General features: G+C 45.8%; 2 protein-coding genes across 3 annotated transcripts; one reads left to right on the top strand and one right to left on the bottom strand.

Annotated features, from left to right (window-relative positions):
• Window positions 1–574: 574 nt before the first annotated feature.
• LOC120414905 (uncharacterized) lies at window positions 575–5,591 on the top strand. 2 transcript variants are annotated; one of them, XM_039576235.2, is made up of 5 exons: window positions 575–1,173; window positions 1,593–1,678; window positions 1,850–2,921; window positions 2,979–4,669; window positions 5,410–5,591. In XM_039576235.2, exons 2-5 carry the CDS (start codon window positions 1,638–1,640, stop codon window positions 5,441–5,443), a joined length of 2,838 nt encoding a protein of 945 aa, XP_039432169.1. In that variant the 5' UTR covers window positions 575–1,173; window positions 1,593–1,637; the 3' UTR covers window positions 5,444–5,591. The 2 variants fall into 2 exon arrangements, with proteins under 2 accessions (XP_039432169.1, XP_052564435.1); XM_052708475.1 differs by lacking the exon at window positions 1,593–1,678.
• Window positions 5,592–12,658: 7,067 nt separating this feature from the next.
• LOC120414893 (DNA polymerase interacting tetratricopeptide repeat-containing, protein of 47 kDa) lies at window positions 12,659–14,665 on the bottom strand. Its single transcript, XM_039576215.2, has 4 exons — window positions 14,529–14,665; window positions 13,272–14,212; window positions 13,053–13,217; window positions 12,659–12,864 (listed from the first exon to the last, which is right to left on the bottom strand). Exons 2-4 carry the CDS (start codon window positions 14,174–14,176, stop codon window positions 12,756–12,758), a joined length of 1,179 nt encoding a protein of 392 aa, XP_039432149.1. The 5' UTR covers window positions 14,177–14,212; window positions 14,529–14,665; the 3' UTR covers window positions 12,659–12,755.
• Between the last annotated feature and the right edge of the window lie 175 nt (window positions 14,666–14,840).

The following is a 14,840-nucleotide window of genomic DNA, read 5'->3' as shown; positions in this document are numbered from 1 at the left end:
AATGTATTGCAAAAGTCGTAAATTGGGTCCTAAAATGAAGCTTAGATTGCTGATATTATTGTTTACAGCGATAAAGCTTATTTTTCTGAGTACAATGACCCTTTGTTCGACCACAAAGAGTTTAAAATGGATTTTTAAATCAATTTTGAAAAATTAACCTCGCGGTCCTTCTTGACAGAAAAGCTCCTACTTGACAGCTCGTTCCAAGGGGACATTAGTTGATCCATCGAAAAAATGTTGGCTTGTCAAAAAACATTTTTGCACTAAAATGAAAAGAAAGTGATCAGAAATGGTTTTTAATCGTGTTTTTTACCGTTGTACATAAAAATTGACATAGGGCTTTAGTACCCAATTGGTGATTTTTGGACCTTTTCATAATATTAATTCAATATATTTATGAACAAAAGTCTGCAAAGAAAACTAATCTGCCATCACACACTTCAGCCCCACTCACACTGGTATAAACTGCCCCACTGACAGCTGCGCCGAACAGCTGACAGATCTGTGACAGTGTCACCCCGCCCTAACCATCCAGCGGACGGCGGACAAACAGCCATCTTCTGCCTCGAGTCCAAAGTTGCTTGTCTCTCGGCTTTCTCTCCTCGACCAGACAAGGTGTGTGCCGCGCGCTGTTCGTCGTGTGCTCCCGTATTTGATTTTGCTCTGCACACTCACACACACACATACTTTAAACGCGACAACCCGTCCCCTGTTCGAAGTGGAAAAAAAGCCCTTAGCCGTGAGAAAACCGTGAAAGTTTTGAAATTTTCGTTGAATTTCAAACGTGTGACCGCTCCGCGAAGTGAAATCCGTGAAAGTTTGGGGAATCGGTCGAGCAAGCGAGAAGTTGAAAGGTAAAATTTTCACCTCACCGACGGCCATCTTTTTTTTCCTTCCGTGTGTTGGGGCCCCAAAGCGGAGCGCTAGGCGACGAACTCGAGTCGGATTTTCGCTGCACTTTTCAACGTTGGAAGTTGGAACGAGAGAGAGGGAGAGATACAGCTTGCGCAGCTGTAAAGAGGAACTAATAAAGTGCAGAAATAGAGTTAGCACAAGCAACTAAACTTCAACTTGGAACGCAGCGATTTTGCGAGAGAGCGGCAACACCTTAAAAAAGAGCACACACACACACAAGGGTCGATTTTCCAGCTCAGGAGGAGAAAGCTAGAGAAGGTAAGAATATTTTAGTTGGAAGTTGGAGGGTTGGATTTTCTTTTTTTGCTTTTTTTTTCTTGTCTTGTCTGGGGTGGCGCCGGGTTCGATCGATTTTTTTGCCGCAGCGACGACATTTTGGTGTGGTTCTCGGAATGTCGGATTAACGAAGCAGGCTGTGAAGTTGTAATTTTTGATAGAAATTTCAAGGAATACTTGATTGATTAATCTTTCTTGTTGAAATAATGTTTAGTAAACATAATCAATGTCAAGTTTAATAAAAACGTTTCGAATGAAAATTTTAATTTTTTTACGTTGTGTTAATAGCATTTTCTAACATGAAAGATTGTTATCTTATAATTGGATCTTAATAATTTCAAGGAAAATTTAGAAAACTTTCAAAAACGTTTTGTTAATTTCTCCCCCTCTTCTTTTCGCAGATTTACTCGGGGTCAAACGCACCACACTAAAAAAAGAACGAGAAAATGTATGACAACGAGGCAGTATGCACCGCCGCAGCATCGGGGTAAGACAAGAAACAGATTGGAACTCAAAAATCTACTAACCAAACATGAAACAACTCTCGTTGCGTGTGCATTTTGCCTCACCTTACTAATTTGCTTCGTTGGTGCATTTAACCCCATCGATCCTTGCTTTGAATTTCTCTTCCGAACTAATCTCAACTCCCTCCCCGCAGAATCGTGATGCAATTCCAAGGCAACGGCCAGCCCCACCCCGGCGGATACCGGCCCCGCACTGACAAGCCAGACTTTTACAATGGCGGAGCGGGCGGTGCCGGTGGCCCCGGAGGCAAGCCGCACTACATGAACAAGCCCGGCGGTGGCCCCCCGTCGATTCCGCCCTTCAACCCGAACGGATTCGGAGGACCCAAGCCGATGTACGGCAACGGGCCGAACGGAGCGAACGCCGGAGGGGCGCCGGGTGGCGGCGGATTCAACAAGTTCCGCAGCAACAACTTTGGCGGACCGGGCGGCGTTGGCATGGGCGGTGGAATGATCCCGAAGAAGGACTTTGGTGGACCGAAGCTGTACGGAGGACCTTCGTTCCCGGGCAACGGCAATCCGCGCTTCGATAAGCCGATGGATTCGTTTGGCGGTCCGAAGAAGTACAACCCGATGCCGAACTCGTACGGAGGCGGCATGCGTAACAGTTACGGCCCCAAGCCGGACTACAACAACCTGACGAAGGAGGACCGCGCCAAGGTGCAGTCGCTGAAGGCCAAGTTCCCCGGCCAGACGCTGACGAAGCCCATGTGGGAGAACCTGGAACCGTTCGAGAAGGACTTTTACGTGCCCCACCCGAGCGTGATGGCCCGTTCCGTCGACGAGGTTCAGCTGTTCCGCGAGAACATGCAGGTCACCGTCATGGGCAACACCGTGCCCCACCCCACGCAGACCTTCGACGAGGGCAACTTCCCCGAGTTCGTCATTAACGAAATCAACAAGCAGGGCTTCCCCTCGCCGACCGCCATCCAGGCCCAGGGCTGGCCCATTGCGCTGTCCGGCCGCGACATGGTCGGCATCGCCCAAACCGGCTCGGGTAAAACCCTGGCGTACATGCTTCCCGCAATCGTGCACATCGCACACCAGAAGCCACTGCAGCGCGGCGATGGTCCGATCGTGCTGGTGCTGGCCCCAACCCGCGAGCTCGCCCAGCAGATTCAGACCGTGGTGCGTGACTTTGGCACGCACTCGAAGCCGAACATCCGCTACACGTGCATCTTTGGCGGCGCGCTGAAGGGACCGCAGGTGAGTTTCCCCCAAAGTCACTAAAATTGCCAACGTTGACACATTTGTTTCTCCTAGGTTCGCGACTTGGAGCGCGGTGTTGAGGTGGTGATTGCGACGCCCGGGCGGTTGATCGATTTCCTGGAGCGTGGCATCACGAACCTGCGCCGCTGCACGTACCTGGTGCTCGACGAGGCCGACCGGATGCTGGACATGGGCTTCGAGCCGCAGATTCGCAAGATCATCGAGCAGATCCGGCCGGATCGGCAGGTGCTGATGTGGAGTGCGACGTGGCCGAAGGAGGTGCAGGCGTTGGCGGAGGACTTTTTGCACGACTACATCCAGATCAACGTGGGCTCGCTGAACCTTTCGGCGAACCACAACATCCACCAGATCGTGGACATTTGCGAGGAGAACGAGAAGGAGGGCAAGCTGCTGTCGCTGCTGAAGGAGATCGCGAGCGACGTCAACAACAAGATCATCATCTTTGTCGAGACGAAGAAGAAGGTCGAGGATCTGCTGAAGAACATCGTGCGGGATGGGTACGGCGCGACGTCGATCCACGGTGACAAGTCGCAGTCGGAGCGTGACTACGTGCTACAGGACTTCCGGCACGGCAAGAGCACCATTCTGGTGGCGACCGACGTTGCGGCGCGTGGTTTGGACGTGGAGGATGTCAAGTACGTGATCAACTTTGACTACCCGAACTCGTCGGAGGATTACATCCATCGTATTGGCCGCACGGGGCGTTGCTCGTCGTTCGGAACGGCGTACACGTTCTTCACGCCCGGAAACGGTCGTCAGGCGCGCGAGCTGTTGTCGGTGCTGGAAGAGGCCGGACAGCAGCCCACGCCGGAGCTGATCAGCATGGCCAAGTCGATGCCCGGAGGAAAGGGAGGTCGCAGCCGGTACAACGTGCGTGGTGCGTTGACCTCGGGTGGATACGGTCGCATGGACCAGGGTGGATTCGGTGGACCGCGAGGAGGTGGTGGCTTCCAGAAGAAGCCGTTCGAGAACCGCTTCGGAGGACCGCCCGGAGGCATGGGAGGAAACCGGTTCGGCAGTGGCCCGAACGGACCGAACAAGTTTGGAGGCGCCGGAGGTGGCTACCGCGGAGCTGACAGCTGGAACAAGAACGGCGCCGGAGGCTACCAACAGCAGCAGCCGTACCAAGCCCAGAATCCGCAATCCGGTGGACAGCAACAGCAGCTGTACGAACCGCACCAGCAGATGCGTTACCAGCCGAAGAACATGTACCAGAACCAGTACGAGGACTTCTCCAACCAGATGGTGGGCGGTGCCCCGCAGGCCTTCAACGGTCACCAGGGCACACGCTTCTACCAGGGTAAGCCGCACCAGGGCCAAGGTGGTCTGCAGCAAACGCAGCCGGGTGGCCCCGGAGGTCGGTACCAGCCGAACAACCAGTACGGCGCCGACCCCAAATCAGCCGGTGGACGTCCCCCCTACCAACCCAAGCAGCAGCAGTACAACAATAGCTACGCTGCAGCAGGTACGGCCGCGGCCTACCCGGCTCAGCTTGCGGCGGCGGCTGCCGCTGCTGCTGCGGCCGTTGGCGGAGGCCAGACCATTCCGGCGGCCGGATTCGCCACCGGGTTCGATCCGCTGGCCGGAGTGCAGGGCGCGATGGGCACGTTCGCCTCGTCGTACCAAATCCCTGCCGCGGCAGCGTACTACTCGTACCCGGCCGCAGCCGCCCCTCCACCACCCCCGCAAACCCAAACCCCGCAGGTCGTGCCACCGGTTCAGCAGTAAGTTTAAACCCACATTCTCACACACACACTCACACAGAGGGCTATGTGCGTGGTTACGCGATTCGTCTATTTTTCTTTTTTTTACACACTTTACGAAGTGACCTTCCAAAAAGCTTGAAGGCATCTTCCGACTAGCGGTTAAGCAACAAGTGTGTGTGTGGCTTTTTTTTTTTAATTTTTACCTTCCTTTTTCACCTTACTCTAGTTATATTAGAAATGTGTGTGTGTAATTCCATTACCGAAGTACTTTCCCAACCCACCCGCGCGATACAAGTTAGAAATTGTGAAGTTCGAATAACGTAACGTAACGTTGAAAGCGTTTATTGGTCTCTTTGGCTAACGTAACACTAAATCAAGCAACACAACACACAAAATAAGCATGTTTGTTAGAATTTAAGCGTAATTGAAAGAGTTACAAAATTACACGCAACCTTACACACTCACAAGTATATGAGAATATTGCATAAAATTACATATATATTCTAGGGTTAGTGCTACACACACACACAAAACACACACATACACATAAATATTTATTGAACGAGAGAAAATTCATGAAAAAAAATCCTAAGCAGAAACGCTATGCATTTTCCAAACATATTCATTAGGGAATTTTTCGCGTTTGTTTCCTCTATTTCACCAAAAAAAACAAAACACACACTCACTCAACCAAGCGAAACTTCGTTTCTACAATTTTTTGTTATTTTCTTCTCCGTTTCCCGGTTCCTCGTGTGCAGCGTCGACGCAACAACGGGTGGTGCAGGGTACTAAGGTCCGACAGCCGGACAGGACGAAACAACCACTCTTTTTGTTTTCTGTGTTTGATTGGATGGAGAGAGAGAATGAAACACAAACCCCCCCAATTTTTTTCCTGTTTGAGCCACGAGCTCTGGCAGTTCGATTTATATCCTAGTTTAAACAAACAAAAAACGCTAACTTTAGAATTTTTCGATCAAACAGCTTCCAAAACTATTGTTCTCTGAGGTAGTTTCTTTTTAACGTGTCTGTGATAGCGAACGCGATTAGCGCGACGGCCCCACCACCTCGAAAGCAACCCGTTTTGTGTCGGCCTGTGCGCCGAACCAGAAGAAGCAGGAGGAAGGGAGAAACACATGTGTCGATCGTGGAAGTAATCATTGTAAGATTCACAAAAACTCACAAGAACACACTATTTTGTTTATTTTTTTTTTCTTCGCTTTTGGTTGAACAATTATTTTGTTACTGTGAAAAAAACTTCGCGAGAACGCGAGCGAAACCAACAACAACAAACAAACAACTCGAATGTAGTAGATTTTTTGCATTAAAAATAAAAAGAAGGAAACACATGAGAAAAACAAAACTTGAAACGAGTTTGTTACGGTGGAATCTAACAAAAGAGGGAAGCGAAACCGGTAAGTTTGCTAAGGTTTGCTTGGGTGGCTGCTCAAAACCAGCAATTTTTTTTTGCACTAGATTGAGGAACGGTTGCTAAGGAAGTGTTGTTTTTGTGGCCAATTCTATGCATTCTAGGTACTTGAAGTTCACATCCGTTTTAGGGAAGCTCTTTTTTGGTAGACAAATGTGTGCACTCTAGGTACTTGAAATTCACGTCCGTGTTAGGGAAGCGCTTTTCGGTGGCAAATTTTATGCATTCTTGATACTTGAAGTTCACATCCGTGTTAGGAAAGCGCTTTTACGGTGGCCAATTTTATGCATTCTAGGTACTTGAAATTCACGTCCGTGTTAGGGAAGCGCTTTTCGGTGGCAAATTTTATGCATTCTTGATACTTGAAGTTCACATCCGTGTTAGGTAAACGTTACTTCGGTAGTCAATTTCATGCATTCTTGGTACTTGAAGTTCACGTCCGTGTTAGGAAAGCGCTTTTACGGTGGCCAATTTTATGCATTCTTGGTACTTGAAGTTCACGTCCGTGTTTGGGAAGCGCTTTTTTGGTGGCCAATTTTATGCATTCTAGGTACTTGAAGTTCACATCCGTGTTAGGAAAGCGCTTTTACGGTGGCCAATTTTATGCATTCTAGGTACTTGAAGTTCACATCCGTGTTAGGGAAGCTCTTTTTTGGTAGACAAATGTGTGCACTCTAGGTACTTGAAATTAACGTCCGTGTTAGGGAAGCGCTATTCGGTGGCAAATTTTATGCATTCTTGATACTTGAAGTTCACATCCGTGTTAGGTAAACGTTACTTCGGTAGTCAATTTCATGCATTTTAGGTACTTGAAATTCACGTCCGTGTTAGGGAAGCGCTTTTCGGTGGCAAATTTTATGCATTCTTGATACTTGAAGTTCACATCCGTGTTAGAGAAGCGCTTTTTTGAAGACCAATTTTATGCATTCTAGGTACTTTATGTTCACGTCCGTGTTAGGGAAACGTCACTTCGGTAGACAATTGTATGCGCTCTAGGTACTTGAAATTCACGTCCGTGTTAAGAATATGGATAATTGTATGCATTCTTGGTACTTGATGTTCACGTCCGTGTTTGGGAAACGCCTTTTCGGTGGCAAATTTCATGCATTCTAGGTATCTGAAGTTCACGTCCGTGTTCGGGAAGCGCTTTTTTCTGGTGGCCAAATGTATGGTTCTAGGTAGGCGTTGACACTACCAAGATATATAGTTGTTTTTGATATTTTCTTTTTTAATAAAACGATTTTTGATGTGATTTTTATGAATTATTTGGGCAATTGGATAGTCTCAAATTAGAAATTCAAAAAATGGTACTCGAGTAGCCACTCTTCCAACAGTGAATCAAGCAAAAACCGGTTAACTTTGCCCCCTCAAAGAAAATTGAGAAACCAGAAACTTCAAGCCCACAAACAAAAAGAAGCAGCGTTGCAAAAGCAAGTCCAAAAGCGAGTTGTTAACAAGGAAGAAGGGAAGCAAACGCGCAATTGTAACATTTATGAAGAAAATTAAGAAGAAGAAGGAGTGTAAAGAAGCAAATACACACTCACAGAGGTGGCGAGCGCTTGGTATGCTGAAATTGAATCAAATCTAACGAGAAACAACGAGAGAGCGAGATGCAAGTATGAAAAACGCAGTGTGTGAATGATTGAGCTGCTAAAAATTAGGAGCAAACACACACACACGCAAGAAAAGCGATGAAACAACAAACCACACATACAAACACACAATGAAGGCAAGAGACTTGAAAACTTTTTTGTTTTATTTTCTAAACATTTGTGATATAATACAATTTATTATTCGTCGTCGTCGCGATCGCCGTCGCGTTTAAGTTTACTCTCTAGAAAGATCTAACACAAAGTTTTATCGCGAAAACAAAGTGCTTTTGTGTTAAGTTCCAGAACCCACAAGTTGTCGTCGTCGTTCCCATTTAATTTTTCTCTCTAAACGCGCGAATGCTTTGTAGTGAAGATTTTAGAGGGGGTCACATTCCTTTAAAAACACACAACAAAACGATGAAGCATATCCAGCATCGAAGCGAAACTCATAGAAACAATAAAAGAATAAAAACAGACTCACTTCAGTACCTGTTCTACCTTTAAATGTGGCGACAACAGCAAAAAATCACGCAATTAAACCGAGCGAAAATGCGATGATCTTAAATGATATAGTAGCAAGACGAATTTTAATTTAAGCATCAATTTGAGAAGAAAACAAACTTGATATTGCAAAAAACAAAAACTCCCAACAACAAACGATGTTTGAACGTAAGGCATGATTATGAAACAAACAGTAATCAACAGTCCGTCGTCAGTTTATTCTTTTCGGAACGTAGTAGTTAAACAAGAAAATCACGCGAGCGAAACGAGGATTTCCTTCACACCAATCTAGTCCCAAGAAAGAGAAAGAAACAAAAAGAGAAACAAAAGAGCATAACTCTGTTGATTTTTTTTATTTTTGTATTTTTTTATGAAAAACCGCGCAACTATCGCGTCATCCTGTGATAGAGCGAGAGCAAAGCTACTAAGAAATCTAACAAGCCAAATTGTCGCGGCCTGCTGCGGCGACCACCGGAAAATGGTTCCTTTTCTTTTTTTGTCGCGCGCGCCTTTACAAAACAAACCGGAAGCAGAAAAACGAAGAGATGAGACTAAAAACGAAGCAAGCAGCTTCGTTCGAATGTGACCACAGTCAATGCATTAAAGCAAATTCAAGAGAATGAAACGTAATTTAGAGAAGCGCGCGGATAAAAAAAAACCGGTTAGATTGTAAGTGAAAAAGCACGAGGGGCGCGCGATTTGCTGCCGGCCTAAGAAGCGTTTCGAAGATTTGTTCGAAGCCTCGGGGAAGGCACACAAACACGTGCTGCGTCAGTATTTTTCACGTGGCGAAAACGAAAAACACACGCCAGTTGCAGAAATAAGATTAAAACATAAAACCAACCAAATTGCCTTTAATGAAACTGTGATCGTATCAAATCTCGTCTCGTTCCTTTTTCTCTCTCATCAACCTTTTGTTGTAAGAAGAAGTAAAACAAAAAGAGAACACACAAGAATAAGGAGAAACACTCATTTTTTTCGTTGTATTAATTATACACAACAACCTTCGTTTGTTGTATTCTCACCTCGAAACAATCCCCACTTTATTATATTTTTTTTTGTTCTGTTCATTCGTTCGTTATTTACAAGGCTAATAAGTACTAGAGAACAATACATTCGTGTGTGATACGGAGTTGTTTATGCTCTGGCTGACTGATTATTGTTGTTTAAATCTACTAGTTAGAAATGGGAAGTAAAACCAATACATTTAATTGAGAGAGACAAACACAAAGCAAAACAAAAATGTATGCCAAAAGTATTCATATTGATACAAGCGAAAAATGAAAGCACACACTTTAAGTAAATTTATGTTTAAAACAAACGAAAAAAATATGAAAAATTAAAATTCGTCAAATTGTTCCTAGACAAAACAAGAAAAAAGCGTCAAATCGCACACGCCGCGCGGTAATTTCTTTAGTTTTTCCGTTCCTTTTAAGCTAGAATCATTAAAACGAAATCGCTCACACCGACCAACTAAAGCCGGGATAAGAAAAAAGAAACGTCGTTTAACAAAAAACTACAAACACAAATATATTGCAATAAAACAAAAAAGTTGTCCAACAAACTTTCTTTCGGTGCAAAAAGCTATGGGTGAATTCCAAGTTACTTTCGTCACTTGTCGTCGTCGAAGCAAGAGAATTCAATTTCTGCAGTATTAACTCTATTTTATACAGAAACACACACAAACAAGTCCAAACGAAAGTGACAGGAGAAACAAAAACTTGTAGGGAAAACAACACACAGGTTATATCGTTAGGAGAATGAAGAAAAGTGTGGTGAAATCAAGAAAACTCGAAACTGTGAAAACAACACTGCAACTGAATTGTGGGAAAAAAGCAACGAATTTCCCACAAAGTCAACACAACACGCAAATCGGGTAATCAAATTTGTACTATTGAAAAACAAACAAAACATTGTTGTAATTAGCGAATGAAAAAATAAAAGTCGTTACTGAAGCAAACTGTTCAGTGCGATGAGTCGAATCTTGGCGCGCGCGCGTGCTTAAAAACGTGCGGCGCGACAGGAAGCGCATGGAAACCATGAAAAGTACTGAAAAACACATTTTTTACTACTAAACAAGAAGAAACAAAGAAAAACGCTCGCCTCTCTAGAACAAACAAAGAGACACAAAATCTAGGAAAGAAATGAAACTGAACAAAAGCAGGCAAGTTTTATTTACAAAGCAAAACAAAAGTGATAGGCAAAACAAACGTGTCGACTTCTAATTTAAAAAGTTTTTCGTTTACGAAAAAAAAAGAAATAATTTGTTTAACGCGAAACAAATGCGTTGCAGCAAATAAACACACCTGTCCACACACATACAAGAGTTTATGGAGACAATGGGAGAAGAAGCAAAATGATTTTTTGAAAAATGCATAAAAAACACTCGCGCGAGACAGTGGTGTCGTCCCGACGGCAACTGAAACTGCTTAGAGGAGAGAAGATGCGGAGGAGAAGAAGAACAGGAGGAAAATGAATGTAATCCGTTTGATAAAGAAAAAAAATATTAAAAATTACTAATCAAACTATCGAGTTCAATGGCAAATTAAGATGGGTGGTGTTTTGATTTGTTGAAAGAAATTCCACTGCTGACTGTCTAGCATAACCAAAAAAAAGTGGAGCTTTCTACGAGCTTCTTGACCGCGAGTACAGAAAGTGTCCAAAACAGGACGTCAAAATTGTCATCGGAGACTTAAAACGCACAAACTGGTCAAGAGGAAAAGTTCAGACCGGTTATTGGGAGGTTCAGCGCCCACCAGCAGACGAACGAGAACGACCTCCGACTCTTCGATTTCGCTACCTCCCGAAACATGACCATACGTAGTACCTTATTTCAGCACAGCCTTCTTCACAAGTACACATGGAGATAATCAAACGACACGGAGAGACAACATAATCGGGACATAATCGACCCTCTGGAGTCCTGGAACCATGTGAAAGCAGCCATCAACGCTGCGGCACCGGGTACGTGGACCGAGTTCCACGGAACGGCTCGTTCGACGAGAAATGTCAGGCGATTTGGACGGGAAGACAGAAGCGCGGGACAGGTCGCTGCTCCATAACACCCGTGGGCACAAGGAGTCGTACAAACAGTTGCGAAGACAGCGAACCCATCTCTTCCGGGATAAGAAGCGCCGCTTGAAAGAGTTGGAGTGCCACGACATGGAACCGTTGTATCGCTCCAAGGAAACGCGCAAGTTCTCAGTTCTCGCAAAACTCAGTCAATGAAGCATTTCCACTCGAGCAGTTTTTTGCTTTTTTCTACAATGAATTTCTTATGGAGCGAACTGTCAAAAACTACTCGACTGCGGGTGCTTCATTCCGGAACGCCTTCATGCCGCGAGCAGAAATGTGCCGGGATAAGGACGGGGGAATCTTGACGGACGGCAGGGACAAGCCAGCACCCACGATGAGGGAAGTTAAGGATGCCATCAAGAAGCTAAAGAACAACAATGCGGCTGAAAAAGATGGTATCGGAGCTGAACTCATCAAGTGGCCCGGGCAAGCTGGCGGCCTATTTGCACCGGCTGATAGTCAAGGTCTTGGACACAGAACAGCTACCAGAGGAGTGGAAAGAGGGAGTAATATGCAAGATCTACAAGAAGGGGGACAAATTGGAATGTGAGAACTATCGAGCCATCACTATTCTCAACGCGGCCTACAAATTGCTTTCTCAGACCATTGTCTGTCGTCTTTCGGAGCGAGCAAAAGATTTTGCTGGGACGTACCAAGCCGGTTTCGTGGAGGGGAAATCGACGACGGACCAAATCTTTTTGATTTTAAAGCCGCGTACGACTCGATCGATCGCGAAGAGCTATGGAAGATCATGTACGATAACGGCTTTCCTGGGAAGCTGATCAGACTGGTGAAATCAACGATAGACGGGGCACGGTGCTGCGTGAAGATTACGGGTGCGACGTCCGATCCGATCGAAGCAGAACAGAACCGTGTTAGATGGCAACATATCTGGAGACAACTCATGACCCGGAGGTTGTTCAAGCTGTAAAAGTAAACCAAGACGACTGTCTGGTAGCGTTGCCAAGCTAACAAGACGATGATAATGGGTTTGCAGATCCGAAGCCAGATTCTGGGAGAAGGACGTTATCCTGTGCAGGATACGGTAGCATACTCTGTACCAGAGGTACTTGAACCAAAATCGCTGCGCATATTCCTTGGATCAATAAGACAGCTTTTCCACTTGTGACTTCGTGTACTGAGGAATCCTTCAGCACCTTCCTCTCCAGAAGTATATTTCCCATCGATGCATTTTCTGTGTTGTCAGAGCCTATCTTCGCTTTGAAGTCGCCAGAATTGATTTGGAATATCCTTTGGAATCTCGTCGACTGTAAGCGTCCACCAATAAAATCAACTTCAACAAGACTGAACTTGTTTCCACGTTCGAGATACTATCGACATAAGGCTAGAGCAATTCTTGAGATCTGGAACTTAATAAACGGAGGTGATATTGTAAAAGATAGAAACATTCAATACGTCTGGGAAGCAGTAATAAATAGGTGTTACCATCTATTCAAGTGCTAAACTTTGATTATATGCTCTATGGTTCGTTATGTATTTATAACCGAAGCTACTTATTCAGTTTGAGCGGCGTCCGAGTCTCCCCTAGGTAGAGCGCCTCGTAGGGCGATCCCTTGACTAGGATGTAGAATGTAAGCGTTCCTTCATACACGTAAAATCTGTAAAAGATAGCAAAAGTTGAAATCTAACAGATCAATGTCCTGGAATTACGGGCTCTTATCGGGATTTTTCGGTGAAATTAAACTCTCAAAGAAAATAATGAAACTGATAGGTGGATAGGAAACTAGTGTCATAGAAGAAAAGGACGGAAACTAAGTCATCAATGTCCTATGTTAAGCAATCTTACGTTTTCTCTTTCAATATATCCTTGATCTTCATCTTGAGGTCCACCTTGCGAACGACCGCCGAAATGCGGTTCTCGTAGTACACGTTCACCGTGTGCGCCGCGTACTGGCCGTCCTCGTCGAGTTCCATCGGTTCGGCGAACATGTTGAGCAGCACCTCCTCCATCCTGAAACGAAACCTCTGTTAAACAGTTGATTCTCAACAAATTGAGCGAACCTACGTCAACTCCTCGGACAGCTGCTGCTGAAAATCGGTACTCAGAAACTGCGGGTAGCAAAACACCGTTGGCCAGTGCAGCACGCCGTTGCTGTCCGCCGTCACGATAAAGTCCTCCAGCGGCGCGAGCCGAGGCTTCAACCTTGCCTCGTTGGTCAGCGCGTCCTTTTCCTCAAATTTAACCCCACGCTCCTTGAGCTGTTCAACGGTTCGCGTAAACTGCTCCACCTTCCGGCGCTTGGCCTGTTCCGCTTTGCGTTCGTCGCGCTCTTTGAGTGTCTTGCGCGCGATGACCTTCTTGCGCAACTCCAGCGCTTGCGCGTTCGTTGGTTCGGCTTTGAGGACTTGGTCGCAAAGTTCGACGCACAGGTCGTACCGGTTGAGGTGATCCGCGCACTGGGCGGCTCTCCAGCGGGCTTTTTCGTAGTCTGGTTTGAGTTCCAGTGCTTTTTGGGCGTCCAGCAGTGAGGATCGGTAGTTTTTAATGAAGAAGTGGGCCGCGCTGCGGTTGTTGTACAGTACGGATTTGTACTCCGCTTCGGTCACGTTGAACTTGAGCGCTTCCGTGTAGCTCCAGACGGCCAGCCGGAACTGCTTGTTCTTCATGTGCCATTTGCCGTCCTCTTTGTACGCTTCGGCCAGTTCTTGGGCGGTGTTTTCCTCGGGGTCGTACTTGAGCTGCTGGAGACCTTTCATCAGCGGGCTGAGCTCTTCCCCTGGCTCTGGGGCTTTGGTCATGAAGAACGGATGCTTGGCCATCTCCTCCTCCCAGCGGTCCTCGGGCCAGCCATCGGTGTGGCTACGTTTTTCACGCGAGTTTATGAACTGGTCGAGTTCCTTGTCCAGCTTGGCGGCGAGCTGGAGACGCTCCTCGTCGGTCATTGGTTTTTTGCTCGTTTCCTCACTCATTGTTGGGTTGCTTTTGGGGTTCGTAAAAGTCGAAGGCTTGAATGAAGAAAGGTCATTAAATTTAATTGCTGTGCAGTGGGTTGCGTGTTGCACGCGAGGTTTTGGTACATGTTTGCGGTCTTCTCAAACTGCATTGAAACAGATATGTTAAGCATTTAAAATAGAGGAACATTCAACAGAACTTTTATGATACCGAATTCGAGAATAAACCCACTCAAAATCTTGTCAAATTTTTCAAATAGAAGATTTAGATTCTATCGAACTCTGGTATCAAGACAAAATAGTTGTCCAAATAATTGCCATTCCGGTATGTCTTCGCCCTAACTACTTTGACTTTCTTGCAACCACTTACCGCGAAGTTTCTGTGCACAATTTATTTATTTTTTTAACTTAACTAAACACGAATTTTCATCCCCAAGTCAGGGAAAACTAGAAAATCGGCCACCGTTGCGAAGGTAACTGTTGTGAGAGTCCACAACAAACCAAAACAGCGCACAGCGTGTTTCGGTCTGTCACATGTTACAGTAGCGGCTTCCTGTCTGATTTTGCTCGATGGAATATTCGATGAAATTAACCAATCAAGCATCAGCGTGTAAAGTTTTGGTAAGAGTCATTTGTAGAGATCTGCAGACTTTTCAGATTTTATACCAGTGTGCACGAAGCT

Source organism: Culex pipiens, chromosome 2 (genome assembly GCF_016801865.2).
Source record: "Culex pipiens pallens isolate TS chromosome 2, TS_CPP_V2, whole genome shotgun sequence".
Classification (NCBI taxonomy): Eukaryota; Metazoa; Arthropoda; class Insecta; order Diptera; family Culicidae; genus Culex; species Culex pipiens.
The sequence above is the reverse complement of the archived record's forward strand: the minus strand, read 5'-3'. Positions and strand labels throughout refer to the sequence as shown.

Coding starts and splice junctions, on each gene's coding strand:
- LOC120414905 (XM_039576235.2), top strand. CDS start 1,638: ATGTATGACAACGAGGCAGTATGCACCGCCGCAGCATCGGG. Junction 2,922..2,978: donor GCGCGCTGAAGGGACCGCAG/GTGAGTTTCCCC, acceptor TGTTTCTCCTAG/GTTCGCGACTTGGAGCGCGG. Junction 4,670..5,409: donor GTCGTGCCACCGGTTCAGCA/GTAAGTTTAAAC, acceptor CCTCGTGTGCAG/CGTCGACGCAACAACGGGTG.
- LOC120414893 (XM_039576215.2), bottom strand. CDS start 14,176: ATGAGTGAGGAAACGAGCAAAAAACCAATGACCGACGAGGAGCGTCTC. Junction 13,218..13,271: donor CAGCTGTCCGAGGAGTTGAC/GTAGGTTCGCTC, acceptor GTTTCGTTTCAG/GATGGAGGAGGTGCTGCTCA. Junction 12,865..13,052: donor GATATATTGAAAGAGAAAAC/GTAAGATTGCTT, acceptor TATCTTTTACAG/ATTTTACGTGTATGAAGGAA.